This window comes from Pararge aegeria, chromosome 10 (assembly GCF_905163445.1).
Source record: "Pararge aegeria chromosome 10, ilParAegt1.1, whole genome shotgun sequence".
Lineage (NCBI taxonomy): Eukaryota > Metazoa > Arthropoda > Insecta > Lepidoptera > Nymphalidae > Pararge > Pararge aegeria.
The window spans coordinates 15,911,897-15,930,316 of NC_053189.1; the positions used below are offsets into that span (position 1 = coordinate 15,911,897).

Here is an 18,420-nt window from a genome sequence, read left to right on the forward strand (position 1 = left end):
GAATTAGAAGGCTACGTTCGTACGATTCTGTTTTTTTTAACAGTAATCTTACGAGAAAAATTTCACCGTGATCTTCAAACAAAATTGCAGTCATTTTCGTTAGTTCGTGTACTCTACATGCACCAGTAACACCGAATATCAGCACGACCTAAAACATAGGTCAACATTAATTAATTCTTATGTAAAAAAGTTGAAGATACTGGAGTATTTTAAAAACTAGAGAAAAAGAAAAGCAACTTACCTTTGTTACCAAATAATGAACGTCTGGTGGTTTGTCCAAAACAGTTTAATGTTTCCTGCTCTTTAGGTTTAGTACTTGTAAAACTCATTGCTGCACTCTTCAAATAATCCGCCAAATTCGTGTAGTCTTTCATATCAATGACATCTCTAGCTTTAACAGTGGCTTTTAACATGTAGTATTGGGACCTAAGCGTGGAACGTTTATATTTTTTCGCCATTTCTTCGAAGTATGCCAATAAAGCACCTTCAGTTATTTTCTCTATTTTCCATTTAGCATAGTTATCGTAAACTAATATTTATTTTTTGGCATGGTAAGAGGGTCATTTAAAGAATCATCCTCAACGATGACTTAAGGGTGCTGTAAATCTGTAATTAAGTCTTCTAAATTACTAGTAACTTGATTTTCAAGAGTAACAAACTTATTGTACACTAAACAACTTTAACGACATATCCATCGTATATCAGCAGGATATGGCAAAATCTACGCTAGCACTGATTTGAAATAACGGTAAATTTTAAAAACCAGTTTAACGAAGTCAAAGTCAACGTCAAAATTAAATATTTCTTTATTCGTGCATTATATACAAATTGTGTTCAAGCAATAATTACGTTTGTAAACTTAAAACTAAAGCTACAAGGTATCTATACGCCTTGATTTAGGGAGCCCACCCTGTGTTCATCCCAAGGATGCAGCTTTCTATGTGTGTGTGTAACAGTAACATACTAATAAATAAACAATTTTAGTATGGATTGGTATTGATCTGAAATTATGTTAATTTATCAGTTTGTTGTATTTTTTAATTTTTAATCTCCTTGATACATTTTATTTTCATCTAGAAACAGTAAGCAGACACAATCGTGATCACGAAGAAATGAATGCTTACACATTAATTGTTAGAATTCTTAGAAGTGTAATAATAAAAATAAAGTTTGTAACAATTCTGCAACACTACGGCTCTTTTTTCTCCCGACAGCAGTGTGGCGGAAGGTCGTCTCAAGGTCCGGCAACCGGCACCTTTTGTCCGGCATTCCAAGGTATGCAGTGAGATCCACTGCGATAGAAGCAAATTTGTTTCTACTAATGGGTTGACTGTACATTTGCCTTCATAACAATTGTAAATGGTCGTATGCCAGAACATTTTATTAATAATTTATCTCTTGATTTAATTAAACTGTATCATTAACACAAAGAAAATGTATTTTATACATTAATACTATCCGTATAATCAGAACCAGTCGAATAATTTTATAATAAAATAATAAATTATTTTCCTAATTAAATCTAACATAAATTATAATTCTTTAACAAGACTGTTTGGTTAGAGATACTTTATTGCTTGGTTAGTATACATGTGGTTTTGAATTGCAAATAATATCTTTAACCATCATACAATTATTTTTGAGATCGTTTATTATCAGCCAATAATGTGGAGAAAGGACCTGTCCAAAAAGTACATTTATTATATTATATTTTTTTAACACATATTTTCTATGCCATGGAGCATAGAAAATATGTGTTAAAAATAGTAAAATGAATTATTTTTAACCTCTCTAAAATTGTGTTTATATTTTAAAATATTACTGATTTAAGATAAAGTATTACTGGACCATAGAGAAAAATTCCTCGAATATACTACGCAAATAGATCACTAATACTCTTATTAGGAACATTTTATTCCTAACGAAACTGTCTTTATTCATATCTTTACAATAAATATAATTATCTCTTCATAAAAATAAGAATTATGCATAAAACGGAACACGTTTACGTGTTTAACAATGTGTCATACTCTATGCCAAATGTCAATATTTGTTAAATATTGATATTTGATAAATAATTGATCGCATTGTCGTTTATTCGTTGCGCTTGCGATCGTTGTACCTAGTGAGTTGCGATTATTTTCTAATATTTTTAATCCCGGCTTATGACAGACTGAAACTGTCTACTCGATTACCTTGCTATGTATTTACATTTATAGTTATAGTATAGTTACCAAGTGTATATTTTAAGAATTTAAGTTAGTTAATAATAATAATCTTACAGTTACACGTATATACCTACTTTGTTGAAATTACAAGTCACGAATATAAAACACCAATAATCATTGTACACTAAATTTAAATGTCTTCTTTCTTCTTAAGCTGTGACTAGTGTAAGAGCCAGGATCCGGTAAGCCAAGGTATGTAGCAATGTCCACTGCCATAGAACCAAATTTGTTTTTACCAATGGGTTGACACGAACATTTACCTTTTTGATACTTTTGAAAGAATCTGTCGTTCTTTGCTTTCGGAGTACGTAGTAATTCATATTTTTTTACTATTTTGTATAACTGGCCATGTATTGTAAATGTTCGTACAGTTTTGTTATTTCTATTAGTAATTTTAACAATATACATATCACCGTGATCTTTAATATCCTTTGTAGTAATTTCAGTCAGTTCTAAAGTTTTAACTGCACCAGTAATAGTGAATATTAGAACAACCTGGAAACAAAGTTCAACTTTATACTCATCGATTCCTTGATTAAAAGGAAAAATGGAAAAATTGATAACTAGAGTCGAATATAGTAGTTTAACCAACCTTTGTCACCAAATAATGAAGGTCCGGAGCTTCATGCAAAAATTGTTCAATGTGCTCGGGCGATAAGATTTTGACTTTAGTTTGTGTAAAACCGATTGATAATCTCTTTAAATATTTAAACAAATTGTTATAGCTTTTTAAGTCAACGTCATGTCTTGCCTTAACGGTGGCCTTCAACATGGAGTAGATACACCAGAGCGTAGAAGGCTTATATTTTTTTGCGAGTTCTTCGAAGTATGCCAAAAACACGTGCTCAGAGAGTGATTTTATATCTTCGGAGTTTTTCCAGTTAGTGAAATTGTCGTAAATTCTAACATATCTTTCCTTAGATGTCGGTGGCAAATTTCCATCACTTAAAGTCTTAACAAAGATTTCGGGAGTTTGTAAATCTGCAAGAAACTCTGTTTCATTATTTGAACTTGATATGTTTACTTTTTTTTAAACTACCAGACCTATGTTAGTAAATAGTTGTCTTAATAAGTTGAATGGCATATATGACTGTACATGTATGAGGCCTTGCTTTACTTCAACGAGTCTGATACTCCTAATCCACATAGCTCATTCAGCATAAATAAATCAAAGTGAAGAAGAATCATTTAAAGTATAAAAATTCAGCGATGATCTAACCAAACCGTTTATTTTGATTAATTAATTTAATTATCCATTCATAAAAGTACCTACCATGTACATCTCAGGATGCAGCTATATATCCGCCAAATTTGATCAAGCTCGGTGCTGACTATAAACAACAAAGAGACACACCTTCGCTATTAAAATAGTAGCATGGATTATTGATTGATATTGATCTGAAATTCGGTTACAATTATTTTTTGCATAATTGCTACATAGCCTCTCAAATAAATATAAATATATTCATAATTGTCTACAAGTAGCAAGACACGATCGTCTCTTTTGCCCACTAGTACAAAACACACATTAATTGCTAGAATTTGTGTTAGTTTGATAATAAGATGAAGTTTTTAACAATTATAAAGCATTTGGGCGCTTCTGTAATCTGTCAGCAGACTGACGGAAGTTCTTCTTAAGCTGTGCCCTTTGTAGGAGCTAGGGTCCGGCAATTCAAGGTAGGTAGCGATATCCACTGCCATAGATCCAAATTTATTTATACCAATGGGTTGACATGTACATTTGCCTTTTTGGTAATTTTGAAAGAATCGATCGTGTTTAGCCTTGGGTGTACGTAGTTCTTCATATTTTTTTACTATTTTGTATAAAAGACCATGTATTGTAAATGTTCGCAAATTTTTGTTATCCTTGTTAGTAATTCTAACAAGAAACAGGTCACCGCGATCTTCAATGTCCTTTGTAGTAATTTCAGTTAGATCTAGAGTTCTACATCGACCAGTAATAATGAATATTAGAACAACCTGAAAATCAAATGCGAATTTATATTCATCGATTCCTGAACTAAAACGAAAACTTGCAAAATTTGAGCAAAATGGATTTATAGTTTAACCAACCTTTGTCACCAAATATTGAAGGTCTGGAGCTTCACGCAAAAACTTTTGAATTTGCTCAACCGACAGAGTTTTGACTTTAGTTTTTGTAAATCCAAGTGATAATTTCTTTATATAATTCACCAAAATGGAGTAGTTTTTAATATCAACGCCATCTCTTGCCTTAACAGTGGCCTTCAACATTGAATATATGCACCAGAGAGTAGACGCCTTATATTTTTTCGCAAGTTCTTCGAAGTATGCCAAAAACACGTGCTCAGAGAATGATTTGATATTTGCTGTGTTTTTCCAGATAGTGAAATTCTCGTAAACTGTAACATATCTCTCCCTAGACTTTGGTGGCAACTTTCCCTCATTTAAAGCCTCAGCAAAGATTCCCTCCGATTGTAAATCTGCAACAAACATTGCTTCAGTATTGGAACTTGTTATGTTTACTTTTATTTGTTTAACAGACTTATGGAAATACTATATGGCGTTGATAAGGTTTACGGCATATATGTGTATGTAGACCACAGACTTTACATGTATGCTCTTATAAGCTGAAAATAAGTTATCACAAACAAACCGAAATCAATATTAGTATGGATTATTGATCTGAAATAATGTTACAATTATTTTTTGTCCCTATTTTAGAGCTTTATAACAAACAAAGCTCTAAAATAAAAAAATTGTAATAATAAAATAATCTATAAATAGTCACGGTTACACGCTAGTCCGAAATAAATTCTTACACATTAATTGCTAGAATTTGTAGTAGTTTAATAATAAAAATATACTTTTTAACAATTATACAATATTTGGGCTCTTTTATCATCTGTCAGCAGTGTGGCGGAAGTTCTTCTTAAGCTGTGACCTGTGTAAGAGCTCGGTTCTGGCAGTCCAAGGTATGTAGCGATATCCACTGCCATAGAACCGAATTTGTTTCTACCAATGGGTTGACATGTACATTTGCCTTTTTGGTAATTTTGAAAGAATCGGTCGTGTTTAGCCTTGGGCGTACGTAGTTCTTCATATTTTTTTACTATTTTGTATAACTGGCCATGTATTGTAAACGTTCGTACAGTTTTGTTATTCTTATCAGTAATTTTCACGAGAAACATTTCACCGTGATCTTCAATGTCTTTTGTAGTAATTTCAGTTAGTTCTAGACTTTTACACGCACCAGCAATACTGAATATTAGGACGACCTGAGAACAAAGTTGCAATTTACATTCATTGATTTTTTATTAAAAAGAACGCTGGATTTTTTTTAAAATAGAGCAATACATAGTATCACTAACCTTTGTCACTAAATAATGGATGTCTGGAGCTTCACGTAGAAACTGTTGAATATGTTCAGCCGACAGAACTTTGACTTTAGCTTTCGTAAAACCTATTGATAATCTCTTCAAATAATCAACCAAATTGGTGTAGTTCTTAATGTCAACGTCATCTCTCGCCTTAACAGTGGCCTTCAACATGGAGTAGATACACCATAGCGTAGAAGGCTTATATTTTTTCGCAAGTTCTTCGAAGTATGCCAAAAATACGTGCTCAGAGAGCGTTTTGATATCTTCTGTGTTTTTCCAGATAGTGAAATTCTCGTAAACTGCAACATATTTTTCCCTAGACTTCGGTGGCAAACTTCCGTCACTTAATGCGTCGACAAATATTTCAGTAGATTTTAAATCTGCAAGAAACTTTGCTTCATTATTTGGACTTGATATTTATACTTTTTTTTTAATTACCAGACTAATACGATCTTTAGGCGTTAATGCGATCTCCAGCGTACATGTGGGCAGACAACACAGGACTGTCGAGAAATACCAACTATCCAGGGGTTGTGGATGAAATTTCTTTCGGTGACGCATGGTAAGATCATAATACTCGCCCTATTATATAGGCATTATATAGGCAATAGAAGACGCAGAGAGCATCAAGCAAGCTCTAGACCATCGTATGGACCAGAGCTTACTGGTTAGTCCAGAATTGACAAGATGTGCTTCCAGATTTTGTAACCAATCGTATATAAGGTTGTTGATATTGAGGAGCCCAGCTTGTGCTTTGGCGTAGAGTACCGCTAAGATATATTGAGCACCTCAAGTTTTGATGCTAAATAAGCCTTGCCATCCAAATGATCCCGAAACTGGACTTTACCCGAAATGCTAATGGGAGGGTTCTAAAAATAGATAGATGTGATATGATTTGCTATAAAAGCGCAAATTGGGGCATATGCTTTACTACCAGGACGTAAGATAATCTTTTTGTATATTACCCATATAGCAATATAGCAATCAGGGTGAAAAGGAACGGACCCCTTGGCGGTTCACTTACCAGTAAATCTATCTTCAACTTCTTATAATCTAATACATATAATCTATAATATAAACATTTTAATTACCTTTTATTAACGTGTGCAGTTATATAACCTAATGTTAAAGCATGGATGACTAAGCTGATCACTCGAATTCTCACTGACTTAGTGAAATGGCAAATGCAGTGACCCTACCCACAAAGACGTGCCGTAAATTGATGTAGCGTTCCGGTACGATGCAATACGTAGAATTAGGGGTTTAGGTTTAATGCAACTGCTATAGGTACATTTAAAAGGTTAGCTCGATAACATCTCAAACTGCATCATAAGTAACCAACAAATGAGATTGCCAGCAAACTTACTTTTAGTAGAATAATATCAAGATATAAACAGTAGCATTATTAAAATCAGACCTTACAAGAGAAATGGAAGGTCGCGCTTAAGAGGATCGCGTGAAGATGATGACGTAGATCACAATGATTAATGTTGGCAGAACCTTTCAATTAAGTTTAACTTTATTTAAAAGCTTTGCAAAAAAAAACTTCACTAGAAACATAATGTATATTTGGAATGTTATAATTTTATCAAATGTAATTGACAGTAATTATATGTACCGGAGTAAAAGTTTAAATTGAATATCATATTTTAATTTAATTAATACACTAAACCGTTAAATGTTAACCAGTGGCGTGCACGGTATGTATGCACAAAAGCACTGCCTACCCAAATTATTTTATATAACTCGGTATTGGAGTGGATTTTTTCCATTTTATGCCATGTACCAGCTTTATGGCAGCAACCCCTACCCCCTAATACCCTGTGCAAGCCACTGCTGTTATCTAAATGCTGATGACTTCAATCTGTATTAATATACAACACAATAATTTCAACATAAGATAACATCACATTAAATTTAATAAGATAAAAGAAATAAATATTTACATAATTGTGCAGAAATATTTATTTATAAATCTATCAACACTTAAGATTAAGAGAAATATTTATTCATGACTGTGTTCACCCAAAGGGAAGATTTGTCCATTAATGATCCTCACAGTACACTTACAAGAGTACATCAGTCTCTTAGTACAGCGCCAGTAACTCCGTCCCACTCTTCCGTATTCCCTGTGGAATCGATGCCCTTCCAGTAGCAACACCTGACCCCCTTTCGAAGTATTTAAGATCTGAGCTGCTGAATAAAATTTCTTGATGTAGCAAATGAAAGGTTACATATTAGGGGTAATCAATTAGTTATCGAACAAACACTGTTCTGGATAAACAGTTAAAAACATCATTATCATCGTCGTTGTATTAATGTCCTACTGCTAGGTACTGGCCCCATCTCTCAATGAGGGGGAGAGAAATGAGAGAGGGAATTAGTTTCTCTCTGCTCTTCGTAAATATAGCAGTCAGATCTTATCATTATCACTGGCAAATGGCTACATCGTTAAATGTTCATATAGGGGGAGATAATGTTACTTGGTTGCAACTTGCAAGCTATAACTAAACTAAATTTCAATAAATATCACAGTCAAATTGAGTGAGTCATCATTGGACTCGACTCCGGTCGAGAGTCGTTATTTCATTCACACAATAGTATATTATGAAACGTGTAATATTATATTGCATTTTACAGTCGAGGCGGTACAAGGCTCGCGAGCTACTATTAACGCTAACTCTAACTAAGCTACTATTAGCGAACTAACTGTTTTTAGCTGCACAAATACTATTTGTTGGTTAAAAAATAGGAATCAAACAAACGTGCAAAACAGCAAACTCACACGAATGGACGCCTTAGCGAGGCCTTTTTTTATTCGGGGTTACCGTGTCGTCGAGCCCAGGGGCTCTTCTCATGGCGAGCTTTCGCGCTCGCCCCACTCACCCGGTGACGCCGTAGCAACCCCTCAGGTGGTTATCGGTAAGTGTCCATCCGAAAATCGCCGACGAAAGCGGTCGCAGTGGGCAGCGACCCTGTTTGAGTCCATGGCCGTGGGTTAGATTCTCCACAACTGGAGAATGTTTGTGTGATGAACATGACAATGTCTGGTTGTTTATCTATATATTAGAAGTATTTATGTGTATTGTTTATAAAGATATTCATCAGCCATCTTAGTACCCATAACACAATCTACGCTTACCTTAGGGTTGGATGGCGATTTGTGTATTGTCGTAGTATATATTTATTTATAAAGCTTACATATTTACTATACAGCAGGTTTCGTTCAAGGCGAAGGGAATAGAACGGATAAAGGGCCGCAGCGAGCTTTGTGCTTCTTCTACCAGCTGCTGCGATCATGAACCCGTCTGCTCAGCGTGGTGTTTATGGACAATGTCTCCCATTAGGAGAGGCATTTAATCCAGCAGTGGTGATATAGGCTAATGATGTTATCTTTTTACAGAGGCATACATAGAGGGTATGCACAGAGTATGCGGATGGTATAAAAATACGAAAATCTCCCGTACGAGTTATAAATACTTAAGGGTAGCTTTTTATAACTCTTACAATGCCTAGTCTTAAACTTTTTATAACTCGTACTGGAGATTTTCTTCATTTTATATCATCTGCATACCCTGTGCATTATCTCTATGCCACTGTGTTTTTATAAGATTTGTATTTAAATAATCGTTTATAGTTTGCGAGGATTGAAGCACTGTCATGTCGGAGTAATACAGAACTTATTGGATACTATGTATTAAACCCATGGTCCAATCCTTTCACTTGGAATACTCTACGATGACTGTTTACCCAGATTGAATGGTAACCGAATATATGCACTGTTACTGACTAACTGAGTGATAAAGGCTTCACAGGGGATCAAAAATCTTTTTTTATAAAAATATAATTGTTTTAGAACAAGTAATTTTAATATTAGGTAAATCTCTAGTACAAAATCATTTGCTAACTGCTAATTAGGATTCATTTATCTATATTTTTTTCAGTATAAAATGAATCGGTCTTCTCATTTAATAACTTCAAATCTCATATAGTATAACTGGTTTAGAACTATTGTAAAGACAATGGTAACATCAAAATCCATATACCGTCACTTGAAGCTTGAAGCCCGTCATCAATATTGCTTTTGTATGATTGCTTTTCTTTGTATTTATTGTATTTATTTATTGCTTTTCTTTGTATTTATTTATTTTACGAGTTACGCTTATATGACTTAAAGGGTATTGTTAGCTAAGCGACGATATAAGAATATAACAGATTAAAATTATTCAAAAAAATCATTAAGTAAATAATAATTATATGTATAAAAATCAAAAAAATACACATCATCTTCATTTATTGCAAATCGCTTAAATATTAACAATAAGAGTTGTGGGCAATATAAATGAAATAGGTTCCCTGCGATTGAGTCATGATATGCCAAAGATTTAAATCGTAGTTTCACATTGGTGCATTTATTAGTATTTTGTAACTTACTTACGGGTGTCTCTGGAACTACTAAAAACTATGTTATTAATATAGTTTTTTAGTAATTAAAACTTTAGTTCATTTGACACTCGTTTGGACGACTTCCCTGGCGCTCGATCCCTGGGTAGGGCAATTAAGAAATGTATAATTTCAGAATTCTCTCTGGTCTGAAGAGAGAATTTAGAAAATATATAATGCAACACCCCTTATGAAGTTAGCCCGTTACCATCTAACGTCCATTTTCAATATTCAATCCATCCGTAATCTAAAAATTTATTCCTTAGCTACTTTGGATTGTCAAAAAATATCCATACAATTTTCAACAAATGATAACTCTGCTAAGCAACTTATCAAACGATTACAGATAGATTGAATACAGAAAACGGACGCAAGACTGCATCGTGACTTACATCGAGGTGCTATTGTAGTCAAAGGCTAACTTTTAGTGGAATAAAAAAAACATTATTACAGCGTCACGCTTACAGCGCGACAAAAACAAAGTGACAGCCTTTCAGGTGGTTATAAGAACGGTCGCTTATTGTGGCTTTTTGTCGCTATCACCTAATGCCACCCACTGTTAAATGTCACTGAGCGAGCAACAAAACTCGCTCTAACCTCAGATGGATTTCAAAGAACGGTCGTCGGGGTTTCCGGAAGCCTATCGTATCTACTTTTAGCGCATTTCAATATATCTTTGATATATTAAGAACGCTGTCTTTTATACCGATTGACACCCTGTTTTTTTTCCACTACAAGTTAGCTCTTGACATCTTACCTGGTGGTACATAATGATGCAGTTTCAGATGGTAGCGGTCTAACCTGTTGGGAGTATGGTAGTCATACCCCCAAATCGGTTTCCACGCCACGGCCAAAGCCTTCCACAAGACCAGAGAAAATTCAGAAATTTTAAATCCCCATCTAACCCGTGACTTTCTACTCAAATACACAACGCTCACCACTGCGCCAGCGAGGTGTCCAAACATCCAATGTGAAAACAGTGATATCGTGATTGACTACGATTGAAAAGTTTGGTAACAAAAAGTGTATTTTCTAACGTTTTCAGCATCGCCACTGCAATATGGATTAATTGACTAGGTTCGGATGGCTAAGGTGTCGTGGTAATCGAGGAAACTTCCATTCTAAAGTGCTGGATGGATGATTGTGGTCGTTGTTTAATATGACGATTTCGTCTTGTATGGTATGCACTTTCGCCGTGCAATCTGCATTGGTCGCACACTTCCATATCTTCTTGATGTGGTTGAGGCAATAGCTTCTACAGATGAAGGAATAACCGTTTATGACCAACTGACGTGTGCCCCGGCTCGACGTTCTGAAAAATACTGAAAGGACATTTTGATTTCAAGCATATTGTAGAAAAATGAATAGAATTAAAAAGAACATTTCTCTCATCAATGCTTAGCTTCTTCATTATGTGGGTATGAAGTTATTAAATCGTTATTCATGAAATTCGCTTTATTTTCAAAAACAACATTACATTTTTTTTTATACTACTATAAGTGCTTAAAATATTTTTTATTTAAATGAATACCAAGATTGCAAAGCTGGCTTAATTCAAAACCGCATCTCTCCGGATAATGGCCAGTTAAAACCCACCAAATCTGCGATTTTGATATGCATTCAAATAAGCGTATTTTATACATCCCATTTTCAAATTATTACCCTATTTGTTACATATTTGTTTAAATGATTTCATATTAAACATAGAAATTTCTTAAATTGTTCAATTTACTAGTAACACCATTATGTCAATTCACTCGAAAGAAGACAGCCCGAATCAAGCGTAGTACGTTTGCGAGGCTAATGCGAGGAACGTACTATGTTTAGAACTAAAAAGGCAAAACATTTTAACTGTCAAATTTAATTTAGAGTTGCTATTAATAACCATTGTACTACAAGTTTATATAAAATACATCACTCAGCCTACACTTATTATACTATTTTTGTACGATTGACGTTTACTGTCAACTCCCGTATGCGATTCGCCTGTCATTTCAGACAAAACTGTCATGTTTACAGGCAATCGCTCCGAAATTTTGTGTAAAATGGCAAGCCAAGGAATATGTCAAAAGAGATACAAATAATCCCAACGTACAAAACAATTATCATAGGTATCCCACATTCGTATATGTCAACTGTCTTGTGTCAAACATGATCTAGATTGTTGCCATATTGAAAAACATGTTTTATATTTAAAACTAACTTAAATACTTCATTAAAAGTCATTTTTTTTTAAACCTCTGTATTTATCTCTACTTTTTTACGCTTGGTGTGTATTGAACCATGTCAAAAATCGTATGTCTTCAAATCCTAAGATTTTTCTAAACTGACCATAGTTTTTTTACCTCATCTGAGACAATATAGAAATCGCAAAAGCGCTTCATTACAAGCACTAGCGAAACAAACAGTCTTTATAATCCACATCCACAAATCGCTGAGAGAGCGTCGCGATAAAAAACACTGCATGGCGTTCCCATATACATTATGGTAAAGAAATCTGCCCACATGGCATAGAATATTTTAACAGTAAACTAAATCCCCGACGTGGCACCTCCCACGATATGAAAAAGAAGACTTGATACCTCTTATCTGATAATAAAAATAACGAGGTAAACAAAAAAAAAAAGACATTTTAATTATTACAATTTGGTAACTAAATTCAGATTTGATGAAACACACACGAAAATTCCTTAAGAGCATAAATGTTAACATTGTTTATAAGATTATACTATGATATACAATATTTAAATAGTAACCCAAGTTCAAACTTAGATTGTTTATATATAATATAACGAGGGCGCTTACTACCATTGCTTAAAGCAGAGTTATTAAAAAATGAGACTTTTTGAAATACCTTGACATCTACGCTACTATAACGTTAATCGGGCTTTAGGCAGCATTGCACCGGAACGTTAAATCGCTTGGCAGTTCGATTTTGCCGGGCATTTTGCTAGCTTCAAAGTATCCTAAAGACCTGATACAATATTTAAATATAAAATTCTCTAATTTACCTAAACCGAGAATTCAACACGGGACCTACTTGAAGCCACAGTGAACATCACTTGACCATTGTGGTTGCTGAACTACAATCATCAGTAATCTCAGCGCTTATTATGAGATTTACTACTCACGTCTACTTATTCGGTAACTTAAAAGTTAACTGCGATTTGTCTGGAATCGAAAGAGCGTCGTCTAGTTAAAATACTGGGAAACAGTATTGTCAATAGATGGCGCAGTTTCGATTCCATATAAATCATATTTAACTGTCACTCGATCGAATGAGTAGACGTAAGTAGAAAATATTACACTATAAAACCTGAAGGACCCTTAAGTTACAACATGCGGCCCTCAAGTTACATACTTGATGATTATGGCAAGGTAAACTTTTGGTTAATAAAACCAAGGTTATTTTTATCGAAGATTTACGCAAAATATCCAACAATAGATACTTATATCTAAATTACACAAAACTTATATTTACTTTTGTACTGAGTTTGCAATATCTATTATAAGACTGCTAGATCTCAGACCTAATAGTTACTTGCATTTTGCAAGTCTACAGTTTAACCCAAGAACCATCGTGGCCTCTCGTGTAAGCTGGTGCAGGATGAGTATGGTTCAAATCGCCTGGTGTGAAAACACCATACATGCTATGGACAAAGGCCTTGCATCCCCTTTTCCTCTTTGAACAGTACCAAATAACTTTTCCTGTAGTGCACTCCCACTGTTTCTTGTAAGTGTAGTTGTTGTACATTAACAGTGGATTCTTCTTCCGGTTGCTCGGCAGGAAGCACACTAAAATAACACATTTCAATATTATAATACATTATTTTCGATAATTGCGATTAAATCATTGAAAACTTAAAAATATTGTGGAAATTGTTTTGGTTTTTAGTACAATTGAAAAAAAAAAGAAGTTTAATATTAAAATAGTTTAATTGTCAGTGAGAATATTATTTTGAACGCTATTAAGAGACCCAACATCATAGAATGGTGCTAATTCGCTTGTAAAGTTATTTTAATTGACAGCTTTGATTGTAGTGTCATTATTTTCAACAGCTATTGGTAGGAAAATGATGGCACTAAGTATTTTTGGGCTTGTTTTGTTCCGACTAGTTTTATTTACAACTAAATCAGCGTCTTGTTTTTCGTCACGAATTCATAAACTCCTTTCCATTTATTTGCTCAAAACATAAAAAATAATTTGTTCATAAATCAATCAATGAAAATTTTGTAAACATTACTTAATTTATGGGTTTAGCTGATGCGTTTATATAAACGGAGTTAACTGACTACATGTCCTTGATAGTCCTTGATGTATTTCATAAAATCGTTCAGGTGTCTCAAATTCCGGAAAGCTTTGACCCAGATATTATGGCATGTTTGTATTGATGCTGATGCTATTGACCAAGCAATGAAATACATTAAAGTTTAATCCATCTTCCATCCTTCATTCGACAATAATTTGGAGCAGGATGATTATGTCCAAGACTACCGGGTTTATAATTATCATTAATACTTTCTACATACGCCTTGCAACCGGCGTACCGGTTTGAGCAGTACCAAATGACCTTCCCTGTAACACACACACGCTGCTTCTTGTAGGTATATTTGTTGTACATGAGGAGATGATGCGTTCCTTGCCTTGTGGGCAAGAGATGTACTGAAACCAACGAAAGAATCACATTACGAAGTTACTTGAAACATAATTAGTACCTAATTACTTACCTTTCTATTTAATAGGTTATACATAGAAAAAGGCGTAAGAACAGCTCTCGAAGCGACACATGACACACTTACTCTAAAGACCGAAGCAGTATTCTGTCTGATACGAACCACCTTAAGATACTTTCTGGTTGCATACATAAAAACTTTTAGATATAGACCTTAATTTGTCCTATTTGGTAGCCAAAGAATTTTTAATGCTTTTGTTTTACCTTCTTTATTATTTAACAATACTTAAAGATTTCAATTACAAAACTCTTTCTGGTAAATAAAATGGTTTTATTTATTTTCGAATCAGGTAGATCGTTTTTATTTTGACAAGCGGACTGTATTTGTACTTTAATTCAGTTATAAATGTATGTTGGTTGCAGTTTTTAAAACAGTATCGAAGCTGCCAACAGATCCGTTTGGCAGTTGATGCACATGTAAATCGGGCGGCAGTTTCGATGCAGTTCATATAACTACAACTTTTAAAACCCAACTCTTAAAACTTCTAGAAACATTAATATTCATTAAAATTTACATTCTTTACTAATATTACATTCTTATCTAATGGATTTATAAAAATACATTTTCTTCTAAAAAGTACCATAAAGTCTTCAACTTTCTCTTCAAAGCTCTCATACCAACGATTATGCTCTATTACAACCGATCATAGCCAATGATTGCTCTATGCTCTTCACTATCGGAGTCGTTTGAATTTTTTCATCATGGCCGATGACTTATTAATTATTAATATTCTTGCTATATTATCTTCAAATATGAGTCACTTCTGTGGTCGTATCGTCTGCATTCACTAGTTACAGCTATTTTGTGTTTAAACCCACCTCCTGTGCTTCACTCAACAGATTTTCAAAGCTTGAACAGCTTATCATCGTTGGGCCTTTTTAGGTGACTTCAAAAAAGAAGGAGTTCCTATGTTCCACTGTATATTTATATATATATATTGTATGTGTATTGATATTATTTCTGTAAAATTAATTCAAATAAAATAGCAATATCTTTTGCACTCACTACGATTTTAATATATTTGGGCTCTGGCCTTAAGCAGAGACTTCTCAATAAGTACAATGCATATCGACATCCCCGACGTAAAACACCATCAGAAAGCACTCGCATAAAGCTTCTGCTAATGTTTGTCGAGTGACGTCACCAGAAACAAACATAAATAATGATAATTATAAATGAGACGATAAATTAATAGATTTACAGTGCATATGAATACACTGTTTCATAACCTTACCGTCCAGTTTTAATTATGTACTTTCAGATTATTACGGACCAGTGGTTTTCCACTCTATTGAAGAACTGTGCGTGTATGGAATACAACAAAGTAGTTTTGATGTCTAGATGTCAGTAATGACTAGGTTTTTTCTCCGATGCAAACATAACTACAAATTCCTACGACTCTCTTGAAATCACAAATATTCTGTTCTGGCATGCCCGGTTACACAGACCACTTACTAAAATGACACAGGATGCATTGTGAGAAAATAAAATTTTGGCATTTCGGGATGCAAGCCATTGTCTCAATGCCTGTGTGGATAGATTCGAGATTCAACTTGTACGCGAATATTTGAGAGCCGATTGGCGCAGTTTGCAGCGACCCTGCTTTCGGAGTTCAAGGCCGTGCGTTCGATTCCCACTACTGGAAAGAGTTTGTGTGATGAGCATGAATGATTTCAGCGTCTGGGTGTTTATCTGTTATATGTTATAAGTATTTATGTGTATTATTCATAAATCATCAGTCATCCTAGTAACACACTACGCTTACTTTGGGGCTAGATGGCGACGTGTGCATTATCGTAGTATATTTATTTATTCATTATACATATACTTGCTTCAACGGTGAAGGGAAACATCGTGAAGACAGAACACTGGGAGTTCTACATAATGTTCTCAAAGGTGTGTGGAGTCCACTAATCCGCAATGGGCCAGCATGGTGAACTACGGCCTAATCATTGTGGGAGGCGACCCGTGCCCCATAGTGGGCCGGTAATGGGTTGTTAAGATAAGATAATATATATATATATAAGAAGTAGTATAGAAGTGATATTATTTACCTATTATTTAAATATTTTTTTTGGTGGATCGTGATTGTGTTCGAACTTAACGTCGATGTACTTGTCGTCATCACTTATTAAGCATCGCGCTTTACAACCACGGTGAACCCTGACGCACCTCCAAAGAATTTTACCACCTCTGATGTTGGCCTTTACTTTCTTATACACGTTGCCTTGATACAACATTGCAGGATGTTTTCTATGCTCATACTGCAAATAGGTTATTTCTGGAAGGTTAAGAAAAACGTAATTAAACAATAAAACGTAAAAGTTTGTGTAATTTTTTTGTAATGCTTCCTTTTTTAATGAAACTTTGATAAATAGCTGACTTTAAATTCTGGACATCTTCAAACCGTCTCTTTGATTAGCACGCAAGTTATTATTTCTTAAAGTTATAAGTACCACGCCATCAAATACCTATGAGTTCACGCATGCATAAGTTAGATACCTAAATAAACTGGTTAACAAATAAAGTTATAGTATTAATTTTGTTTGTATTTAACAATACGAATACGAATAAATATACGAATTTTTGTCTGGGGTTTAGAATCCATATCTTTCATCATCATCATTATCACATCAACCGATAGACGTCCACTGCTGGACATAGGTCTTTTGTGGGGAGTTCCAAATTCCTCGGTTCTGTGCCGCTTGGACCCAGCGGCTACCTGCGACGCGCTTAATGTCGTCTGTCAACCTCGTTGGAGGTCGACCTACGCTGCGCTTACCAGTTCGGGGCTGCCATTCCAGCACCTTCATATATTATTAATTTATTAATAACGTTAGTTACGCGTTGCCATCCAAGTCATCCACGAGGTTATAATGGCTTGAATAGATGACCATACGACCTATTATAGCCTCGTGGCTGCCTGGATAGTTGGATGGTTGGATAGATGACAAATGGATATAGGGGAAATAGGCATACTTCAGACATTTCATTATTAAATATAATGGACAACTGTCATATATACTCCACTAAAACCGCTAAACCCCAGCCTGCTTTAAAACCTTTTCTTCTAAGACAAAGGACACAAACTGTGTCCAGCAATGGAATATAAATAGGTCGAGGATCAAGGATAATGAGATAGTAAAAAACTGGGAAGATTAAATTAAAAACGCAACATAAACGGTATTCTAAATAATTTATTTGTTTATTTATCTTGAAAATAAAAAGCAACGTAAACCGAAACATAAATAATTTATTAAATTTATATCTTCAAAACAAATAGCCTTCGTCCAAGAAAAATTAAATTTTTCGTCGTCCCTTCTTGTAACTGTTACACAAAGCATGGCGCCTATAACGCGTTAATTGTCGTCATACAACGCGATCTTGGACAGCTATGCTCAATGGGATCCATTCCATGATGGGTGGACAGCATTGTTCCGTGAGGTTTTAGGCCGTGGTCCACCACGCTGGCCTAGTGCGGATTGGTTGACTCCACACGCCTTTAGGAACATTATGGAGAACTCTTAGGCTTGCAGGTTTTCTAAGGATGTTTTCCTTCACCGTTGAAGCAAGTGATATTTCAATTGCTTAAATCGCACATAACTTAGAATAGATAAAGGTGCTTGCTGGGATTCGAACTGGGCCTTTGAATAACC

The 18,420-nt window shown here is 34.6% G+C and overlaps 2 protein-coding genes across 2 annotated transcripts; both read right to left on the reverse strand.

Annotated features, from left to right (window-relative positions):
* Positions 1-1,848: 1,848 nt before the first annotated feature.
* LOC120627070 lies at positions 1,849-4,703 on the reverse strand. The gene is made up of 4 exons (XM_039894915.1): positions 4,302-4,703; positions 4,127-4,208; positions 2,821-3,209; positions 1,849-2,723 (listed from the first exon to the last, which is right to left on the reverse strand). Exons 1-4 carry the CDS (start codon positions 4,701-4,703, stop codon positions 2,343-2,345), a joined length of 1,254 nt encoding a protein of 417 aa, XP_039750849.1. The 3' UTR covers positions 1,849-2,342.
* Positions 4,704-5,046: 343 nt separating this feature from the next.
* Positions 5,047-5,955, reverse strand: LOC120626950. The gene is made up of 2 exons (XM_039894764.1): positions 5,579-5,955; positions 5,047-5,485 (listed from the first exon to the last, which is right to left on the reverse strand). Exons 1-2 carry the CDS (start codon positions 5,756-5,758, stop codon positions 5,078-5,080), a joined length of 588 nt encoding a protein of 195 aa, XP_039750698.1. The 5' UTR covers positions 5,759-5,955; the 3' UTR covers positions 5,047-5,077.
* Positions 5,956-18,420: the final 12,465 nt, after the last annotated feature.

Coding starts and splice junctions, on each gene's coding strand:
- LOC120627070 (XM_039894915.1), bottom strand. CDS start 4,703: ATGTTTGTTGCAGATTTACAATCGGAGGGAATCTTTGCTGAGGCTTTA. Junction 4,209..4,301: donor TTCAATATTTGGTGACAAAG/GTTGGTTAAACT, acceptor TTTGATTTTCAG/GTTGTTCTAATATTCATTAT. Junction 3,210..4,126: donor AAAGGACATTGAAGATCGCG/GTGACCTGTTTC, acceptor AGTTTCTTGCAG/ATTTACAAACTCCCGAAATC.
- LOC120626950 (XM_039894764.1), bottom strand. CDS start 5,758: ATGTTGAAGGCCACTGTTAAGGCGAGAGATGACGTTGACATTAAGAAC. Junction 5,486..5,578: donor TCCATTATTTAGTGACAAAG/GTTAGTGATACT, acceptor CTTTGTTCTCAG/GTCGTCCTAATATTCAGTAT.